We start from the raw sequence: 20614 nt of genomic DNA, 5'->3' as shown, positions 1-20614 counted from the left end.
GGATCGCATAATTGAGTGGGGAAGAAAGATATTAAGAAGTGTGTTGAGAATTAGAATAAGGAAAGTAATAGAGATAATTTATTAAATTGTTATAGATCTCTGAAATAGAAATTTTAATGTTCTTGTTATTGTTTTTTTCAAAATATTTGGATCATCTGCTGTGTGTGTCAGGCACAGAATAAAGTGTATAGTGTTTCTGAGCTCTCAATAATATAGTATGTAGGTAATTTTATCATTACTATTACTAATTTGGACAAATAAGCAGTTGTAAAGGACTTTACAGTTTATCAAGTATGAACATTGTCTTTTAATGTTTAGTTATATTAGTATTTTATTAAGTATTCTAATGTTTAGGTACTTTATTGGGTGAATTTATCACTTTACTATGGAAAAATATAGAGGAACATATGTAATGTTATCGTGACTGACATAATGTATTTCTGTTATGCTATGGCAGACTGTATAGTTAAGCTCAACTTTAGGTTTATTTGTTTATTCAGCCAACAGACTTTCATTGTTAGCCTGCTAGGGTTTTGCCACCATGTAAGCACTGAGATTCAGCACTAAAAATAAGAGTCCCTGTTCAAAATAAATACATTAAGGATTGTTTTATAGCGTAAAATATGGTCTCATCTCAGAAAATATTCCATATGTTCTTGGGAAGAATATGTATTCTGGTGCTTTGGGGTATAGTGTTCCGTAGAAGTCTATTAGATCCAGTTGATTTATATTTCTTTCATAATAGTCTGCTTATTCTATTATTGAAAGTAGGAAGTCGAATTCTCGAGCTACTATTGTTGAATTAGCTGTTACTCTCTTCAGTCTGTCATTTTGCCTCCTGTATTTTGGAGGTTTATTGTTAGGTGCTATATATTTATAATTGTTATATCTTTCTAATTAAGAGATATTTTTTAAATTATAAAATGTTCTTTACGTCTAGTAACATTTTTAGTTTATTTTGTCTGATATTACTATAACCTGCACACTTTCTTATGGTGGTGGTTTGCATGATCTATCATTTTCCATCATTTTACTTTCAACCTGTTTGTATCTTTGAATCTAAAGAAAGTATGTCTTCTGGCCCCTACTGGTGTGGCCCAGTGGTTGGAATGTTGGCTGTGCACCGAAGGGTTGCAGGTTGGATTCTGGTCAAGGGCACATACCTTGTTGCAGGTTTGATGAACCCTGATGAGGGCACATGCAGGAGGCAACCAATCAAGATGTCTCTCTCACATCAATGTTCCTCTCTCCTCCCCTTCCTTCCCTTCCTCTCTCTCTAAAAATTGATGGAGCCCGGCCAGTGTGGCTCAGTGGTTGAGCATTGACCCATGTACCAAGACGTCACCGGTTCAAAACCCAGTTAGGGCACATGCCCAGATTGTGGGCCCAATCCCCAGTGGGGGGCATGCAGAAGGCGGCCAATCACTGTTCTCTCTCATTGATGTTTCTCTCTCTCCCTCTCCCTTCCTCTTTGTCTAAAATCAATAAAGAAAAAAAATTTTTTGAATCGATGGAAAAAATATCATTGGGTGAGGATTAACCAAAAAATAAATAAATAAATAAAGTATGTCTTCTGTACAAGACATATAGTTGCATCTTGTTTATTTAATATTGTCTGACAATCTCTACCTCTTTTTTTTTTTTTTTTAATGTTTATATTGATTTCAGAGAGAGAGAGGAAGAGAGATAGAAACATCAATGATGAGGAAAATATCAGTTGGCTGCCTCCTGTATGTCCCCTACTGGGGATCGAGTCTGCAACCCAGGCATGTGCCCTGACTGGGAATCGAACCTGGGACCTCCTGGGGTATGTGTGGATGCTCAACCCCTGAGCCATACCAGCTGGGCCCATCTCTACCTCTTGATTGGATTGTTTAATCCATTCACATTTAATGTTATTTATATAGTTATATTTATATCTGCATTTTACTTTTTGTTTTTTATATATCGTGTCTTTATTGTTGTTGTTAATCCTCATCCAAGTATATTTTTTTCATTGATTTTTTTTTTTTTTTTAGATAGAGTGGAAGGGAGGGAGGGAGAGAGAGAGACAGACAGACATCGATTGCCTGTCTCCCGCACGACCCTGACTAGGGACGGGGATTGAACCTGCAACCAAGGTACATGCCCTTCACTGGAATTGAGCCCACGACTCTTTGGTCTGCAGGCCAGTGTTTTAACTGCTGAACCAAATCAGCCAGGGCTGTTTTTTACCTTTTTAAGTTCTTTTTTTTTTTTTTTCTCACCCAAGGACACTTCTGCATTTATCTTCATATAGAGCGGGAGGGGGAGAGGGGGGGAAGAGAGAGAGAGAAAAACATTAACATGAGAGAGACACATCAAGTGTTTGCCACCCACACAACCCCAACCAGGGCCGGGGACAAACTGCAACTGAGGTACTTGCCCTTAGTGCGAACCGAACCCAGGTCTCTCTGGTCTGCGGGCTGACGCTCTATCCACTGAACCAAACTGGCCAGGGCTCTGTTGGTATTTCTTATAAAGCAGTTCTGTTAGTAAGTTTGCCCAGCTTTCAGTTATTTAGGAGTCTTTATTTTGCCTTTATTTTTCATAATTATTATTTTTAATCCTCACCTGAGGATATTTTTCCATTGATTTTCAGATAGAATGGGAGGGAGGGAGGGAGGGAGAGAAACATTGATGTGAGAGAGAGACACTGATTGGCTTCCTCCTCCATGACCCCAACCAGGGCTGGGGATCAAATGAGAACCGAGGTACGTGTCCTTGACCAGAATTGAACCCGCAACTCTTTGGTTCATGGCTGTTGCTCCAACTGCTGAGCCAAGCTGGCCAGGGCTACCTTTATTTTTTAAAGGGTTTTGCTTGATAGTTTTTCCCCCAGCTCTTTACATCTGCTATCCCACTGCCCACTGGCTTCCATTGTTTCTGGTTATAAATTAGCTGTTAATCTTATTGAGTTCCTTTGTACTGTATATGACAAGTCTCAAGATTTTCTTTTACTCTTTGGCTTTTACTGTTTTACTGTGATGTTTCTGGGTTTTACTTTGAGTTTGTTGAATTTCTTTGATAAGTTAGGATAATGTTTTTCATAAGACTTGAGAAGTTCTCAACCATTATTTATTTGGATATTTTTTTCTGCTTTTTTCTTTCTCTGCTCACTTTCTGGTACTTTCATTATCCATGTATAGGTATATTTCTTTTTCTTTTTTTTTTTTTCTTTATCATCCTCACCCGAGGACATTTTTCCATTCTTTTCAGGTAGAGTGGGAGGGAGAGAGAGGAACAGAGAGAGAGAGAAACATCCATGTGAAAGGGACACATCGAGTGGCTGCCACCCACACAACCCAACCAGGGTCGGGGACAAACTGCAACCGAGGTACGTGCCCTTAGCGGGAACCAAACCCGGGTCTCTCCGGACCGCAGGCCGATGCTCTAACCCCTGAGCCAAACTGGCCAGGGCTATAGGTATATTTCATGGCATCTTAATTTCTCTAAGGTTTTGTTCATTTTAGATCATTCTCTTTTCTTTCTGTTCTTCAGATTGCATAATCTCTACTGATTGATCTTCAGTTTCATGGATTCTTCTGCCAATTGAAATCTGCTGTTCATCCTCTAGTGATTTCATATCAGTACTGTTCTATTTTTTTTTCTCTCCTCACCTGAGGACATTTTTCCATTTTTTTGTTCAGATAGAGTGGGAGGGAGGGAAGGAGGGACGAAGGGAGGGGGAGAGAGAGAGAGAGAGAGAAGCATCGACGTGAATGGGACACATAGAGGGGCTGCCACCTGCACGACCAATCAGGGCCGGGGACAATCCGCAACCGAGGTGCACACCCTTAGCAGGAACCGAACCCGGGTCTCTCTGGAATGCAGGCTGACGCTCTAACCGCTGAGCCAAACCAGCCAGGGCAGTACTGTTCTTTTTAACACCACAATTTCCATTTGGTTCTTTTTTATAATTTCTGTTTTTATTGATATTTTTGATTTGATGAGATATTGTCATCATGTTTTTCTTAAGTATGGTTTCGTTTAGTTATTTAACATGTTTAAAATGGCTGCTGTGGCCCTGGCTGGTTTGGCTCAGTGGTTGGAGTGTCAGCCTGCGGACCAGAGAGTCCCAGGTTCGGTTCCCACTAGGGGCACGTACCAAAAAAGGAAAAAAAATGGTTGCTTTGAAGTCTTTGCTAATTTTGACAGTTGAGTTCTCTCAAGGGCAGTTTTTGTTGCCTCCTTTTTTTTTTTTTTTTTTTTTTTATCCTCACCCGAGGAGATTTTCCCATTTTTTTGTTCAGGTAGAGTGGGAGGGGGAGAGAGGAACAGAGAGAGAGAGAGAGAGAGAAACATCGATGTGAAAGGAACACATCGAGTGGCTGCCACCGCACGACCGACCAGGGCCGGGGACAAACTGCAACCGAGGTACATGCCCTTAGCGGGAACCAAACCCGGGTCTCTCAGGACCGCAGGTCGACGCTCTAACCGCTGAGCCAAACCGGCCAGGGCTGTTGCCTCCTTTTCATCCTGTGTATGAACTCTTTATTTATTTGCATATATTATAACTTTTTGTTGGAAACTGGACATTTTATTTAATATTTTTGTAGCATTTCTGGGTACTGATCCCCGTAGTTCTCCACCCCTTGGCTTGTTGGTTTTGGCATGTTTATTTGTTTAGTCTTGGCTGGACTATTTCACTGAAATGTGTTTGATCCATAGTATGAAGCCTCTGGTGTCATTCCTCAAAGGGCACATATGGCCTTAGGCATGTGTACAGTTACCATGGAGTGACAGTGTTTTTAGGAGGTCTCTCTATTTCTCTGATCCGATGCTGTCTACCACTGTTGGTATCACACCCTGATGGTAGTCTCCACTAATTGCCTGCTGATTCCTCTGTTGTTTTTGACAATAAATTGTAGGGGCATAAATTATTTTACAGTCTTATTTAATTTCTGGCCCTTTTTTCCCAGCTGGTATAGCTTAGTGAATTGAGCGTCATCCCATGGACTCAGAGGTCCTGGTTTGATTCTGGTTAGGGCGCATGCCCGGGTTGCCAGCTCAATCCCCAGTAGGGAACGTGCAGGAGGCAACCAATTGATGTGTCTCTCTCACATTGATGTTTCTATCTCTCTCTCCTTTCCTCTCTAAAATCAATAAGAACATATTTTAAAAAGCCCTGGCCAGTTTGGCTCAGGGGTTAGAGTGTCAGCTCGCGGACCAGTGAGTCGCGGGTTAGATTCTGGTCAGGGGCACGCGCCTTAGTTTCGATTCGTTCCTGGCCCTGGTTGGGGTCATGTGGGAGGCAGCCACTCGATGTGTCCCTTTCACATCGATTTTTCTTTCTCTCTCTTCCTCTCCCTCCCACTCTGTCTAAACAAAAATAAAAAAATGTTCTCTGTTGAGGATTTAAAAAAAAACAAACATATTTAAAAAAAATTCTGGCCCTTTTAGAGACGTGGTCTCTGAAGCCAGTCTTCTTTGAGCCTTGTTCTGACCATAGGAGGGCTCTTCTTTGCCGTCTCTTTCCTTAGTTCTCTCTGTTGAACTTCTAGATGGTCTATTTGTTAGCTTGTTACTCTCATGGAGGTACCAGCCTCCTCTTGTTTGCTTTCCATCACAGTCTTCATTGTTTTGGACAGTGCCCTTAGGCTGAACTTCCTTATATTTGTTTCATATAAAGTCAGTTTCTTTAGGGAAGTTTCAGAATTTTTTGTTCTCTACCTCCTTCAACCCCCAGGGAAATTCTGTGCACCATCACTCTAGAGCTGGACATGAGGACAGTGGGCCATTTCTCTTAATGCCCTTGCTGTGAGCTGGATGCTGGGTAGGGGTGGAGGCCTCAGGCTGCCTTGGTGTGTGTCTTCTGGCATGACACCTCTGCCCTGAGTGACAGGTGAACGGGGCGAGGGCAATAAGGGCCCTAGTGTTTGATCTCCTAGGTTAGAACTTCCACTGCATGAGAAGGGGCTGGATGGAGACACAATTCTTACTGAGATGTAGTAGATACTCAGTACATTTTTTCATTTTCCATATGCTCTCAGGACAGTTTCCAGAGACTGGAAATCGTTTATTTTTATTTTTTTAATAACCTTCACTATTTATGGTTGTTTCACAGGGGATCAAGTCTGTGGTGCTCCTTACACTTTACAGCACTCTTCTGGAAGTCATTCTTCTTTTATGTGCCTTTTACCAAAAGTCATTAGAAGTTGGGACACATTATTTTTAATGTTCCTTTTGTGTTTAATGTTTTTTTTTAATGTTTTTATTGATTTTAAAGAGAGGAAGGGAGAGGGAGAGAGATTGAAATGTCGATGAGAGAGAAACATTGATTGGTTGCCTCTTGCACACCCCCTAACTGGCAATTGAGCCTGCCACTTGGGCATGTGCCCTGACCAGGAATCAAAGTGGTGACCTCTTGGTGCATGGGATGATACTCAGTCTATTAACCCACACTGGTTGGGCTGGAACAATTTTTGAAAACAGCTTGCCTGAATGAGTTTATTGTGTAGAATGACTATTTTTAATTTGTCTTTAGAAATAAGTTTAAGTTTCATAGAGCTTATAAGTTCTACATGGATATGTGTTAAGTTCATGTTTGTGTATGTGGAACCAGATATTTTTTTCTTAATTTTAGGCATGCCCTGGCCTGTGTTGGCTCGGTTGGTTGAGCATTGTTCCATGCACCAAAAGGTCACTGGTTTGATCCCCAGTCGGAGTGCATGCTGTGGAGGCAACCAATCGATGTTTCTCTCTTTCTCTCCCCCACTCCCTCTCCCTAAAATCAATAAAAATATATTTTTAAAAATTTAGGCATAATATACATCATTGATAACTTTTATTCCCTTTTTCCTTTCTCTCATATGAACTTTATCATCATCATTTGAAATTATAATTTTTTTCTAATGAAGTTTGTTTCTGAAAATAAAAACTAATGATAGTAGTAAAAACTTAAGCCTTTAGGGGAAAACAGTAAGATCATTGGCTCTTAAAATATATCCATAACCACTTTTAAATACTTTTTTGTTAATCCTCACCCAAGAATATTTTGTCCATTGATTTTTAGCGGGGGGGGGGGGGGGGGGGCGGAGGCGGCGGTGAGAGAGACACATTGATTGGATCGAACCTGTGACCCTTTGGTCCTCAAGCCAGTGCTCTAACTACTGAGACACACAAGCCAGGGTTTTAAATACTTTTATACCGCCCTGGCTGGTTTGGCTCAGCGGTTAGAACGTCGGCCTGTGGTCCAGAGAGACCTGGGTTTGGTTTCCGCTAACGGCACGTACCTCGGTTGCAGTTTGTCCCCAGACCTGATTGGGTCGTGCGGGTGGCAGCCACTCGATGTGTCCCTTTCATGTCGATGTTTCTCCCTCCCTCCCTCCCTCCCACTCTATCTGAACAAAAAATGGAAAAATGTCCTTGGGTGAGGATAAATAAATAAATACTTTTATACCTACTAAAATAAAATTATAAAGATATTACATTTAGTAATGAGAATATCTTTGTCATTTTTTTTTAATTCTTACCTGAGGATATTTTTCTGTTTATCTTCAGATAGAGTGGGAGGGGGAGAGAGGGAGAGAAAGGGAGAAATAGAGAAACATCGACATGAGAGGGACACATTGACTGGTTGCCTCCCACATGACCCTGACCAGGGCCGGGGACGAACCGCAATGGAGGTATGTGCCCTTGACCGGAATCGAACCCGCAACTCATTGGTCTGTGGGCTGACGCTCTACTGCTGAGCCAAACCAGGCAGGGCTCTTTGTCATTTTTTAAAAATGTGTTTTTATTGATTTTATTTTAGAGAGAGAGGAAGGGAGAGAGAAATAGAAACATTGATGTGAGAGAGACACATTGATTGGCTGCCTCCTACTGCAATCCGGGCATGTGCCCTGACCAGAAATTGAACCGGAACCTCTCATTCCATGGGTTGGGTTCTTTGTCTTTTGTATATCTTATGTAACAATAGGTACTTATTGTTACACTTATTATTCCCTTGCTCCCTAGAAGGTTTTTAGGAACCCACTTTTCTTCTGTTAATTAGATGCTTTAAGTTTGTTATGCTCTGTTGCAGATAAAATGGACAGTGAGAGGCAATTGTTTTCTATATCTGATTCAGTCCTTTAAATTTATGATTTATGTTAACTCCCGCCTCTATTCTGTGGTCTCAGAAATAGAATGTTTTTCAGATGCTTGAGTGTGAAAATGCTTTGGAGAACTTTCCTTGATTTTGCCTAGTTTGGTGGATGGCATATTTTCACCTCCCCTTCATTTAGCCCAAGTCCAGCCCATCAGGCCCCTTTGACACCTGTCCCACTTCCCTTTCTTCCTGGCAGTTGTGAGGGTGCGATTCTAATGCATAAATGTACTTTGACTCAATTTTCAACATCCTTCTGTAGCTCTGTTGCTATGGAGACTCCTGATCTCCCTTCAGCTTTACCTTAAATATTCATTCCCTATTTTGGTTTCCACTTTTTCAGATTATCCCTAACAGGTAGGCTGCATTTAGTTACTTTTTTTTTTTATAATCCTCACCTGAGAATATGTTGTTTTGTTTGTTTGTTTTTAGAGAGAGGGGGGAAGGGAGCAAGAAAGAGAGAGAGAAAGAGACATCAATCAGTTGCCTCCTTGCATGCACCCTGACTATGGATTGAACCTGCAACCTTTTGGTGTACATGATGATGCTCCAATCAACTGAGCTACCTGGCCAGGGCCTGTTCATGTATTTTAAAAGTATACAGAAGTAGTTCGGAGTACTCGGCTTTGGTGTGAAGAAGACTTACAGCCATGAAGAGATACTATGAAATATTTTTAATGGATATCTGTATTGAATGCTTATTGTAAAGAAAACAAACCAAGTATAAAAGTAGAGAAACCCGAGTATAAAAGAAACGGGATCTCCCTGTCACCCACCCCAAGTACAAACACCAGGAAAGTAATGTAGCTCTGTACCTCTTCGCAGCAGTGCCTGCGGGAGCCTGGGGCCCAGTGCTGGCCCCGCCTGCCGGAGCCGCTGTGAGCACCAGGGCTGTCCTGTTCACCGTGGGCTCTCCTCCGCACAGCGCCGCGGCCCCCACCTGCACGCACATGGTCCTTCGAGCACGGACAGCCTCAGGTGAGAGATCTTCCTGCGATCTTTGGCCAGAGTTTGGAGTATTAGTGTTCTGATGATGACTTAATGGCGTAACTTAGTTAAGTCACTAAACCTCTCTGGAAGTCAGTTTCTTTTTCCAATGACATGGAAATAACTATTTTCTTTACCTTCAAGAATTATAAGGAATAAATGAGGCAGTATTTGTGAGTAAAAAAAACTCTATGAAGTAAAAGTACTATATTATATGTTAATAATAATATACAGTATTATGCATATATGGTGCTTTCTTGCTTATACTAAAGGATTATTTTAGTATATCCAGTAAAGTTTTTGAAAATGATAAGCTGTTGTTTATTTTTGTTTTATTTATGAACCTTTTACCTTTTTGTTTGTACTTTGGCTCTCAGTTTTTGCACTTAATCTTATATACATTTGGACAGGCTAATAGATTGGTTTTATCATTCATACGTTATAAATATGTTATTAATATCAAAACTTAAAGTGTTTAGATTGGACTAGAAATGACATCATTTGACATGACTTCATATATTGCACTTTGTGTCCTTGAAGTTCTTTTATGCTAAATAAGTTACTAATCAAGAGTCAGATTAGTGAAGCAAAGGATGTTAATACATAACAAAAGAGCAAGTAGAGCCAATCTTGTTTTTAAGATTTTTAAAGTATTAAATAATACTTTCAAAGTAATACTTTAAAAATAATTATTTAGAAGTAATAAGAATGTCTGGCTGGTGTGGCTCAGTGGTTAAGTGTCATCCCATGCACCAAGAGGTTGCTGGTTCGATTCCCGGTGAGGACACATACCCAGGTTGTGGACCCAATCCCCAGTGGGGGCCATGCAGGAGGCGGCCAATCATTATTTTCTCATTGATGTTTCTATCTCTTTCTCCTCTCTTCCTCTCTAAAATCAATAAAGGAAAAATTTTTTAAAAAAGTAATAAGAAAATATCATTTTAAGAAAGTAACATTTTAGCCCTGGCTGGTTTGGCTCAATGGTTAGAGCATTGGCCTGTGGTCCAGAGAGACCCGGGTTCGGTTCCTGCTAAGGGCATGTACCTCAGTTGCAGTTTGTCCCCAGCCCTGGTTTGGTCATGCAGGTGGCAGCCACTCGATGTGACCCTTTCACATCGATGTTTTTCTCTCTCTCTCTTCTTCTCTCTCCCTCCCACTCTATCTGAACAAAATGGAAAAATTTCCTCGGGTGAGGATTAAAAAAAAAAGTAAAAAAAAAAAAAAAAAGAAAGTAACATTTTATACCTATTAACTAAACCAGTATGTAAAACAGTAGAATGCCCAGTGTTGTTGAGGTGAGTGAGATCTGTGTGCTTACTCACAGCTGCTTTAGATAGTAGTAGCAATTCTTACAAAGGGCTGTTAAAATGTTTATAATATTTGCTTTATGGTAATCCCATTTCTGTTTATAATACCACTTTGGAGTATTTATCACAAATAAATTATTCGGAAAAAGGAAAAAATTTAGATTTTATTACATCATTATTTGTGATACTAACAGTCAGAAATAGGCCCAGCCGGTGTAGCTTAGTGGATTGAGCATCATCCCATGGACTGAGAGGTCCCAGTTTGATTCCCAGTCAGGGTACATGCCTGGGTTGTGGGCTCAATTCCCAGTAGAGGGTGTGCAGGAGGCAGCTGATTGGTGTGTCTCTATCACATCAGTGTTTCTATCTCTCCCTTCTTCTTTCTCTTAAAAATAAAACTTTTTTTTTTTTTTTTTATCCTCACCCGAGGACATTTTTTCCATTTTTTGTACAGACAGAGTGGGAGGGAGAGAGAGGAAGAGAGAGAGAGAGAAACATCGATGTGAAAGGGATACATCGAGTGGCTGCCACCCGCACGACCAACCAGGGCCGGGGACAAACTGCAACCAAGGTACATGCCCTTAGCGGGAACCGAACCCGGGCCTCTCCAGACCGCAGGCGGGCGCTCTAACCGCTGAGCCAAACCGGCCAGGGCAAAAAATAAAACATTTTTAAAAAATAAAAACATTTTTAAAAAGTCAGAAAGAGTATAAATGCTTTCAGATGAGCATTATGTATATAAATGTAATTAACCACCATTGTATCTACTGAGGTTTATAATTATGAACACTACGGAAAAACAGGAAGAAATATATACTATGAATTTGTTTAAAACTATTTTAAAAGTGGCTATGATGCAGTCTCTAAAATATATATATATATAGACAAGGAATAAAGGTGAACATGGCAAAATGAAACCTATTCATATGTTCCAATAGGGGATCAGAGGCTGTTCGTTAACTATTTCCTGTGTTCCTTTTATAGTAGGAGTGGGCATGGAGGCCTTGGACTCTGTGCACTCACTCTGGGCGCTGGGCCACGTGTCCTGTTTCCTTGCAGTGGGCTCCAGCAGCTCTGGAGGCTCCCTGTGTTCCGCGAGTGGCCGAGTGTGTATGGGCTCCCCACCTGGGCCGTGCTGGGGATCTTCCCCTCCAGGAGCAGAAGCAGCTCCTAGCCTGAGATACATGCCTTATGGTGCTTCACCCCCCAGCCTGGAGGGCCTCATCACCTTCGAAGCCCCTGAACTTCCGGAGGAGACACTGATGGAGGTAGAGAAGAGATCATTATGATATACCATAGTAATGTTGATGCCATAGGAAAATGTTCTAGTGATGATGCAAGCGCAGAAGACTATCAGAAGTTCTTCTCTTCTCTTTAACTTACCTTTTTATTCTGTGGGAAAACCATGGCTGATGTATTATCAGAATGATGCTGACCATGCCTCTCATCCATAATGAGCTTTGGCTGGTAGAAAGTGACTCACACAGACTTTGTGTTCTTAATTGTTTAACCTGAAGTTCATTTATAGAACTTCTGAGCTATATTCTCTCTAAAGCCAAACCTTTTTATTCTCCAAACTTCTTTTTCTTTGTCAGGTAAAAATAATATACTTAAACTCAGGTTTAAAAAGAAAATAAACCATGATGTCAGATTAGTCACAAACATTGGAAAATAAGCCTGCCAAGCGGACTGGATGTTTACTCTCACCCTGCACCCAGTTCTGAGGGAAAACACTTCACAACCTGTAGCTTGCTGAGCACAGGTCCAGAACAAGAGAAGTCCATTTTATGATTCTGAAGACTGCCTCCACAGTCTTGACTCCAGGACAGCATTCAGGGGACGGCATTGTGTCTTTGGTCCCTGAATATAGTGCTAACTTAGTCTGCATTTCAAATTAAAATGATTAGTTCTCTGGACCAACTAAATAAAACATTTTCTCTCTATGCCAGAGATAGACATTTCTATTTTGTGTGAATAAGAATTAAATATTTCACATAAAAGTTATACTTCATACAAAACTTTCATGGTGATTCTGTGGTAAGATTAGTGGTGATTTTAAAAATGTGTAATACAATCTAAGACTGGAAAAGCAATCTTCTGAATTTTTTTCAGTGTCCATCAGATTTGACATGAATTATGCCCAGTGTGTGTGGAATGTCCCTGATGTACGTCAGTGTACTGGAACACGGTCCAGTGTGCTGTCGTAGAACAGACTCTCACAAGTCAATTGTTAATCCTCTTCTCTAGGAAAATAATTCTGATTATTTTTTAACCATAAAAGGAAAGTGATAAACTTAGTCTTATTTGAGATTTCAAAATATACTTATAGCTAAAAATAAATCTCAAACGATACTGATTTTAGAATACCCTTTTTTAATGCATGCTATTGTGTCTGTCTGCTCCTCCCTCTCTAACTGAAAAGATTACAGAAATTAACAGCTTTGGTGTTAGGAATCACTGTTAACTGATAAACCACCAGAAATTAAAATAAATTATAAGTTTTAATTAAAAGTCAGTAGAAGTCATTAAACCATCAAGAAGTATGGTTTAGCTCTGGCCGGTTTGGCTCAGCAGTTAGAGCGTCGGCCCAGGGACCAGAGAGGCCCAGGTTCGGTTCCCACTAAGGGCATGTACCTCGGCTGCAGTTTGTCCGCAGCCCTGGTTGGGTTCGTGTGGGTGGCAACCACTCGATGTGTCTCTGTCACATTGCTGTTTCTTTCTCTCTCTCCCTCCTTCTCTCCTTCCCACTTTATATCTCAAGATAAAATAATGCAAAATTGTCCTCAGGTTAGGATTAAAAAAAAAGAAGAAGTATGGTTTACTGTGCAGAATGTATTTATAATCTTGTTATCTCTTTTATCATGTTTTTGTTTTGTGTTTAGTGCTTTTTTCATTCAATGTCTCCCTCCCCTCCTGGTAAAAGCATGGTGACCTCATATCTTTGAAGCTTAATTTTGTGAGTGCTCTCATATAAAAACAAATATGTGCTCACAGCCACATTTAGTTTTATTTGTGTTTATTTTCTCACTAGTTTCTGGAATTTAAAATTTTCCATCTCTTTTGATCATTCTGATATTCATAAGTATAGAAAAATATTAGCAGTGCCGTGGGTTATATACAGAGATGAGGATCCACCTCTTCTTAACCCAAAACAAATTGGCTTTGCTGCAGCGAGAACACACAGACACCTTACGCCACCTGAACGTGATGCTGATGTTCACTGAGTGTGTGCTGGACCTGACAGCGGTGAGGGCGGGGAGTCCTGAGCTGTGCACGTCCGCCGTCTCCTTGTACCAGATTCAGGAGAGTGTGGTTGTGGACCAGATCAGCCAGCTGAGCAAAGACTGGGGGTAGGTGCCTCTTTGCCATTTATTTCCAGGTTCTTTATGCTTTCTGTGAAGTTGTGTCTGAGATGGAGGCCTTGTTATCCACTGACAGACCATATCTCGTTATTAAAGTCTACCAGGAAGTCCCTAAGTTATTGCATCGTGCTGGATTTCACGGCATGAGCCAAGCCTGAGAGGCTCTGCAGGCTTAGTGCTGCCCTTTCCCTGTAAATTACACTGTTGAAGGGATTGGATGATTAAGAGATCATAGTGATTTTTATCTGAGTGTATCATTGTATTCAAAGTACACACATCTTTTTCCATGCCGAAACTTCTCCCTTGAGGAGTTATTTGTGCATTAAAAATATCAAGGAGAATCATATTCCCTTAGAAGGGCTATTTTAATGACGATGTGAATGTAAACAGCCGAATCTGGCATACTGGTTCGAAGGATAACACTGCTTGCTGTCTCCTGGCTGCAGGCGGGTGGAGCAGCTGGTGTTATACATGAAAGCAGCGCAGCTGCTGGCGGCCTCACTGCATCTTGCTAAAGCCCAGATCAAGTCCGGGAAACTGAGCCCGTCCACGGCCGTGAAACAAGGTATGGGTGGAGCTCTTGAGCTGCCCTTTGTCCCATTGCACTAGAACGGTTTTGATGAGGAGTTACTGTTATCAAATATTCTTAAATGGGGAAAGATGCCGGTTTTTCATTTTTGCCATTTAATTGATACACAGAGAGCAGTTAGAAACGCTTTATTCTCAATCTTCTGAACAGGAAGAGCATATGAAAGAATCTAATCTCGTCATTTTTTAATGATCGTGTAGTGTCACTTAAAACAGTGGGAAAGGTGCATATCACTGTGACTATTTCTGGAGGAACATTAAAATTAATTCTCTTAACTTATTTTTAGTTGTCAGAAATCTGAATGAACAATATAAATTATGCATCACCATGTGCAAGAAACTTACAGAAAAGCTGAATCGTTTCTTCTCCGACAAGCAGAGATTTATTGATGAAATCAACAGTGTAACTGCAGAGAAGCTCATCTATAACTGTGCCGTGGAAATGGTAACCCTTTTTACGGTTTACTGTTGTGTTAGATTACTTCTCTTGAAGAGGAGCTTTTGAATTGAATGCCTGCTTGACATTATCTAGCCGTTTAAAGAGAGTTTATGCCCTGCCACTCCCAAGTCCCAAATATTGTGATCACTTCCTACTAATCACGGACTTAATGTTAAAGTAATACATTAAGTAACATTGGTTACCACATGTAAAATTCTGTTATAACTCATAAAAATCGCTAACATTAGGCACAGTCTCATCATTTCATAGTTTGCATCTAAAAGCTTGAGCTGGATCTGTTTCTGCATTTTCTACAATATAAGAAATTGCGGCCTGATACACATCAGGGAGAATACTGACTGCTCCGTCAAGCCACAAAGATGCATGTGCTCAGCGTCCTTAAGTACAGACAAAGTAAAATCTCTTCACAGTTGTCTGGTTTTACTTTTTTTTTTTTTGGTACGTGCCCCTAGCGGAAACCGAACCCCGGGACTCTCTGGTCCACAGGCCGCCGCTCAACTGCTGAGCCAAACTGGCCAGGGTGTGGTTATACTTTTAGAAAGAATTGTTTTCTGTCTTAGGAGGGAAAATTGCCCTAAAGTGTAGATGAAATTAGGGACTGTCAAAGAATAGTAGAAAGTGGGGGAAATTTAATTACCGACATTTGTTTACCTTGCATTGTACTGTTGTCTTACACCCTGGGTTTAACTTTGAAAGCTATTATAATAAAAAGTCATATGAAAATAACTTTGGAATACAAACTGTTGACATTAATATATACATTGTATCACTCTATACTGAATTAAAATTTCATAAAATAATTTTCATAGAAGTTGCAGCAGGAAAAGGTCCTCAAAGGAATCAGGTGCTGCCTCCTGACAGGAAGAGCGGCGTGCCTCCAGGCTCCCTGCTGGTGCCTGGCTGCCAGAGGCTCAGGGTGTCACCACTGACATTTAATTACTTATTTCTACTTCCTCTTCCTGGCTCTGATTTTCTATATGTATTTATTTATCGTATTGTAATTGTCTTTAAATTATTTTTTGACAGAGACAGGGTATACAGACAAGTAAATTAGGACACTGGATTACTGACAGGCTAGGCATTTAATGATTAAAGAGAAAATCAGAATGCTGTTGGGAAAACTCAAATACTCATAACCCCATGAATACTGCTACTGTCCCTATTTCTGGAAAGCCCCACCCACCTTTCCCATCACCTACCTGCCTAACTCCTGCTGCTTCTCCATGACTTGGCCTCAGCGTCACTTCATGGAGGCTTCCTCTGAGCTCGTCCTTCCAGAGCGGGTGAGATGCGCTTGTGTGTGTTCCGTACCCTGGGGCTCCTCCCAGAACACGTCTCCCTTGGAACGAGGATGGCATGTTTGCAGGCCTCTCTCTCCCGGACTGAGAGCTCTTCTTCCTTGTGTGCCCAGTGCCTGGCATGTAGTAGGCGCTCACTGAATGCCCTGAGGGAGTGAATGACTACACCAGACATTGGTTTAACTAAAAGAAGAAACTGAGAAATGACTTAATTTTTTGGTTATAACAAAATCTACTTTGATGAAATGCCAGGTTACCCTAGTGTGAAAGTGTATGTTTAAAAAAACTTTAGTGACATCATGGAAGAGCCAGTTTAGAAATATAAATTCTGTAAGTTACGAGTGTCTGAGGACAAGAAGGCTATGTTGAAGGCAGAATAACTCTTTGTCAGGAAGCTCCTTCATATTGCTCACCCAGTGAATCTTCCAAGTTTGGTCGATTGTATCATTTTGTCAGAATATATTAATTTTAGATAGACTCCACTTAAAGCTTCATCGCCCAAATAGATTTGTATTTTCTTGCAAAAGCTGAGAATCTTCTCATTTTTGTTGACTGGCTCCAGGTTCAGTCTGCAGCCCTGGATGAGATGTTTCAACAGACCGAAGATATAGTTTATCGCTATCACAAGGCGGCCCTTCTTTTGGAAGGCCTGGCTAAGATTCTCCAGGACCCTACAGATATTGAAAATGTGCATAAATGTAAGTTGACTTAGAAAGTAGTGTCTTTCACAGGTACAGTAGGAAGAGCTTAGACTTTGGAATCATACTGCCTGGGCTTGAACGCTGGTTTTTCAATCTTGGGCAAATCACTTATCCTTTCTATGGTCTCAGTTTCTTCTAAAAGATAAGGGACTAGCGCCCGCCTTGCAGAGTTGTTGTGAGGCTCAGATAATGCTTGCGAAGTGCTCTGGCTGTTGTCATTGCTCTTTCGATTTCCACATGGCACCACTGCTGGTTGGTGGCACGTGTTTGCGTGTACAGAGGATTTTGGTTTTATTATTAAAAAATAATACATGCAATCATTTTAAACCTCATGGGCTTAGTTACTGAAGAATCCTGTAAAGACCCTATGCACTGCATATTTGGTACAGATAGCAGCATGGAGATTGGTAAGATGTCAGGACGATAGTATGTGTCACTTGTCAAGTATAAGCGCGGTGACCTGGTTTTGAGGCGGGGGTGGTGGGCCCACTGAGTGTGTTTTATCCTCCCACATTTTGAAGAGCTACAAGGGATGGCATTTCTAAAATTATTTGTGATTGTGAGCAAGCTAGCTGTTAAAATCTAAATGTTCTTTATTTAACTTGCTAATCTAAATTTTACCAATCATGTCTAAACAATTACCAGATAGAAAAAAGAAAAAGTATTCAGAATTGTTAACTTTGGGCCAAACAGAACAGAGATAAGGATGTAGGTAGAGAATTAGTGATTCTGTATTAGTTTTTCTTTCGTTGGTTTTTAAAATATAAATGATCTTTATTATGATTGATTTGTTTCTAGATAAATCTAGTATTGAAAGGAGATTGTCAGCACTCTGCTGTGGTGCCTCGGCGACGTGAGCCAGCCCGTCCCAGGGCCGTGGAGGATTCCAGGGGACGCCTTTGGGAGCACAGCCTGTTTTGTGGCCCCGTGCCCAGGAAGCTGGTTTCTTGCCTGGTGACCACCAAGAGCAGCAGTGATTTCAGAACAGCCCCAGAGCTACGTCTCTGTAGGGACTCTGCCTTCCTGGGAAAGCCACCCTTTCCCCTTTTTCATAGACGCAGAAGCGAGACTCTTTCACTTGGCTCTCAGTTTGAACTTGCTAAATAAATGTACCTTAGAACTAGAATTATCAGTACATTTATTCTTAAGGATAATTAAGAATGAAGCAGTGAGTAGCTCTTCGCTCAGTTCACCAGAGCAATGTGTGAAAGTCCAGGTGTTTACTGAGGTGTAAAGGTTAAAAAAAACAATCTCCGCCTGGTCCAGGCAGTTTGACACTTGGGGTAAGTTTGTCTAAATCTGAGCATGACCTTTAAACAGCACAGGAAGAATTAGCTGAAGAAGACATGAAAAATGGGTCTTAGAAGGAATTGTGAAATCTCGATTCTAATATGTACACTTGTTAATCTTACAAAATCTTTCATATATTGCACTAATTTATTAAAACAACCCTGTATTGGATTTTGCAATTTAAAACTAACTGAGGCACAATGGACTTGTTTAGGAAATATTTTACTTGATTATGTATACATACCTTTCCAGAATTCATTTATAATCTCTAGTGGACTTTTCAGGGGTAAGAACTTGTCATGTGAACCTTTGCGTTTTTTAACCTCTTCATCTGTACCCACAGGTTTTCTCAGTGATATTTTTGAGTTGCAGGTTGTTTGCATTTTTTTATTGTGCATGCAGAATGTGCATTGATACCTGTGACTTCTCCCTTTCTTAATGGCTAGATTTATTTGGGCAGTATTAGGAAAAAATGTCAGTCAAGGGTTACCCTCAAGAATTCTCATAGGGCCAAAACAAAATTGGTGATCTAAAGGCTTGTTAATGATGTGGAGTTTCTACATGAAACTAGTGAAAAGTGAGGTTTGTTTTCTCTTAGGAAAATGACAACTCTCTCTAGCCTACTATGTATTTTTCATGCTAATCCTGACAGTTCGTCTAATAGGTAGTTGTGGAGAATGTGGGCGGTTAACATCCCTCCAGAAATGGTTCCTATGTCACATATTATTTGGTTTCTTTTATTTACCTGCTTGAATACTTGAATAAACTATTCTCTGGTTTTAATCCTTTTAGATGATAAATCTGAACTCTGACAAATTGCACAGAAGCTCTTTGGCATTAATCTAATTTTAGTATACTGATAAAAACAAAACATGGCTTTCCTTTCCTTTGACAAAGTAATGTAATTTTACCTTATTTATCTGTATGAAATTCCAGTCATTAATTTGAACATTTATTTATATGATGTTTATATTTTTAGGTCTTTAATACAGTGTTTCTACCTCTCATTTGTAACTGCATGCATTATTCTTGAAACTAGGTAAAATTCACCAAATTGTTGTATAATAAATAGCCTTTTTATTATTGCCTGTACAGATGTAAATTAAGGTAAAATAAACCTGACAACGTCTTTCTAGGGTAAAGCTGGGTCCTTATTGAAGCCAGGTTCTTGCTCAGTGAGCCTGGAGGCTTGGTCATGAATGCCCTTGCCCTGCCCCAGGATGTCAGACTCCTGATGACTGTCAGGTGGCCGGGGGCAGACTGTGCAGTAAGGGTTGCTGCCCCCCGCTGGGGTTCTCAGTGAGCACTGGTATTAGAGATGCTCTGTGTGATTTGGGGTGTGCAGGGCAGGTCTCTCAGTTACCACCATGCTGTTTCAGTTGATCCTCCAAGGGGCTGGGTTTGGTCTGGTCATTTCTCCCCTGTCCACCTTCTTTTTAAACAGGATGAAACAGGGTCACAGTGAGCAAGTTCAGTCTGAAGTCTGGTCACTAGGGAAGGGACTGTGCTGTGCTGTGACTCCCAGGTTCTCTCCTGCCCTGTGTGATGGAGGCTGGTGGTAGGTGGTGTCTGTGGCACTGAAGGCTGAGCAGCAGAGATCAAACTGTAAACTCATGAATAATGATTATGATTATACTTCCATTGTCCAGGCTGATTAAGAGGTTTTGCCTTGATTATAGCAATAACAAATAAATACTTTGTTTCCATGAGTGTTTTTTTAATTTCATACCATTTATTTCATAATGTAGAAATTAACCAGTTCATACATTCATGCGTTGACATATATATTCAAGCCATAACTTGGAAAATTATTGCCCACACAAGTGTAAATCAGTGAATTGGCTGTTCCTCCTCTGAAGGTTTTTGCCTCACACCCTGTGGGGGATGGGTCGGCTCCCACAGTCACGTGCTCCCGTCTCCCTGCCAAGGGAGGGACAGCGTGAGCTTCGTCTCCCTGGAGCCCGAGAGGAGCCAGCACAGGCGGCTGCCGTTCAGGGTGGGTGGCCTCAGTCTCCGCAGGGTGCAGGGCGGGGGGGGCGTTGAGTTGGACATAATGGACAGGAGGTTACTGACACAGATGTCGAAGGAATTCTTGAAGTAGTAGTGATGTGAGCACAGGCCTGGGAGGAGGACTTCCCACTCTTAATGCTTCCTCCTCGGGGTTTCTGTGAGAAGGTGGCAGTTCTTTCTGGAACAAAGCCTGGCTGTGCTTGTTCTTGGGGGATTGCCTGCTGACATACTTCAAAGGGTGTGGCTACTGCTCAGAGAACGTGGTGTGACCCTGTTGTGATGTGTCCTGTCAGCCAGATAACCAGACGCACAGCTGAATTGCAGAGGAGCACTTGATCCACTGGCGGGCTTTGGGGGCGCTCCCCAAAGCACAGCCCTGAGCTTTCTTTGTTCTTTGCTTATATAGCACAAACTACAGAAAAATACATGAAAAAAAACCTACATTCTTCTTGGCTCTGCTTAATTGGTGCTGGGGCTGATACAGACTGCTCCGGATGTGGGGGT

At 41.1% G+C, this 20614-nt stretch overlaps 1 protein-coding gene across 2 annotated transcripts in view; it reads left to right on the top strand.

Annotated features, from left to right (window-relative positions):
* ULK2 (unc-51 like autophagy activating kinase 2) overlaps positions 1-19819 on the top strand; it is a 110768-nt gene extending 90949 nt beyond the window's left edge. For both annotated transcript variants that reach the window (XM_036278321.1, XM_036278320.1), the window contains 7 exons: positions 8933-9085; positions 11461-11669; positions 13573-13751; positions 14210-14328; positions 14639-14796; positions 16672-16807; positions 17609-19819. In XM_036278321.1, coding sequence (XP_036134214.1) covers positions 8933-9085; positions 11461-11669; positions 13573-13751; positions 14210-14328; positions 14639-14796; positions 16672-16807; positions 17609-17667 — 1013 coding nt within the window. In that variant the 3' untranslated portion in view covers positions 17668-19819. The remainder of the gene's footprint in view (positions 1-8932; positions 9086-11460; positions 11670-13572; positions 13752-14209; positions 14329-14638; positions 14797-16671; positions 16808-17608) is intronic.
* The last annotated feature ends 795 nt before the right edge of the window (positions 19820-20614 follow it).

Source organism: Molossus molossus, unplaced genomic scaffold (assembly GCF_014108415.1).
Source record: "Molossus molossus isolate mMolMol1 unplaced genomic scaffold, mMolMol1.p scaffold_m16_p_27, whole genome shotgun sequence".
Classification (NCBI taxonomy): Eukaryota; Metazoa; Chordata; class Mammalia; order Chiroptera; family Molossidae; genus Molossus; species Molossus molossus.
Note: the sequence above shows the minus strand (reverse complement) of the source record. Positions and strands in the feature narration are given on the sequence as shown.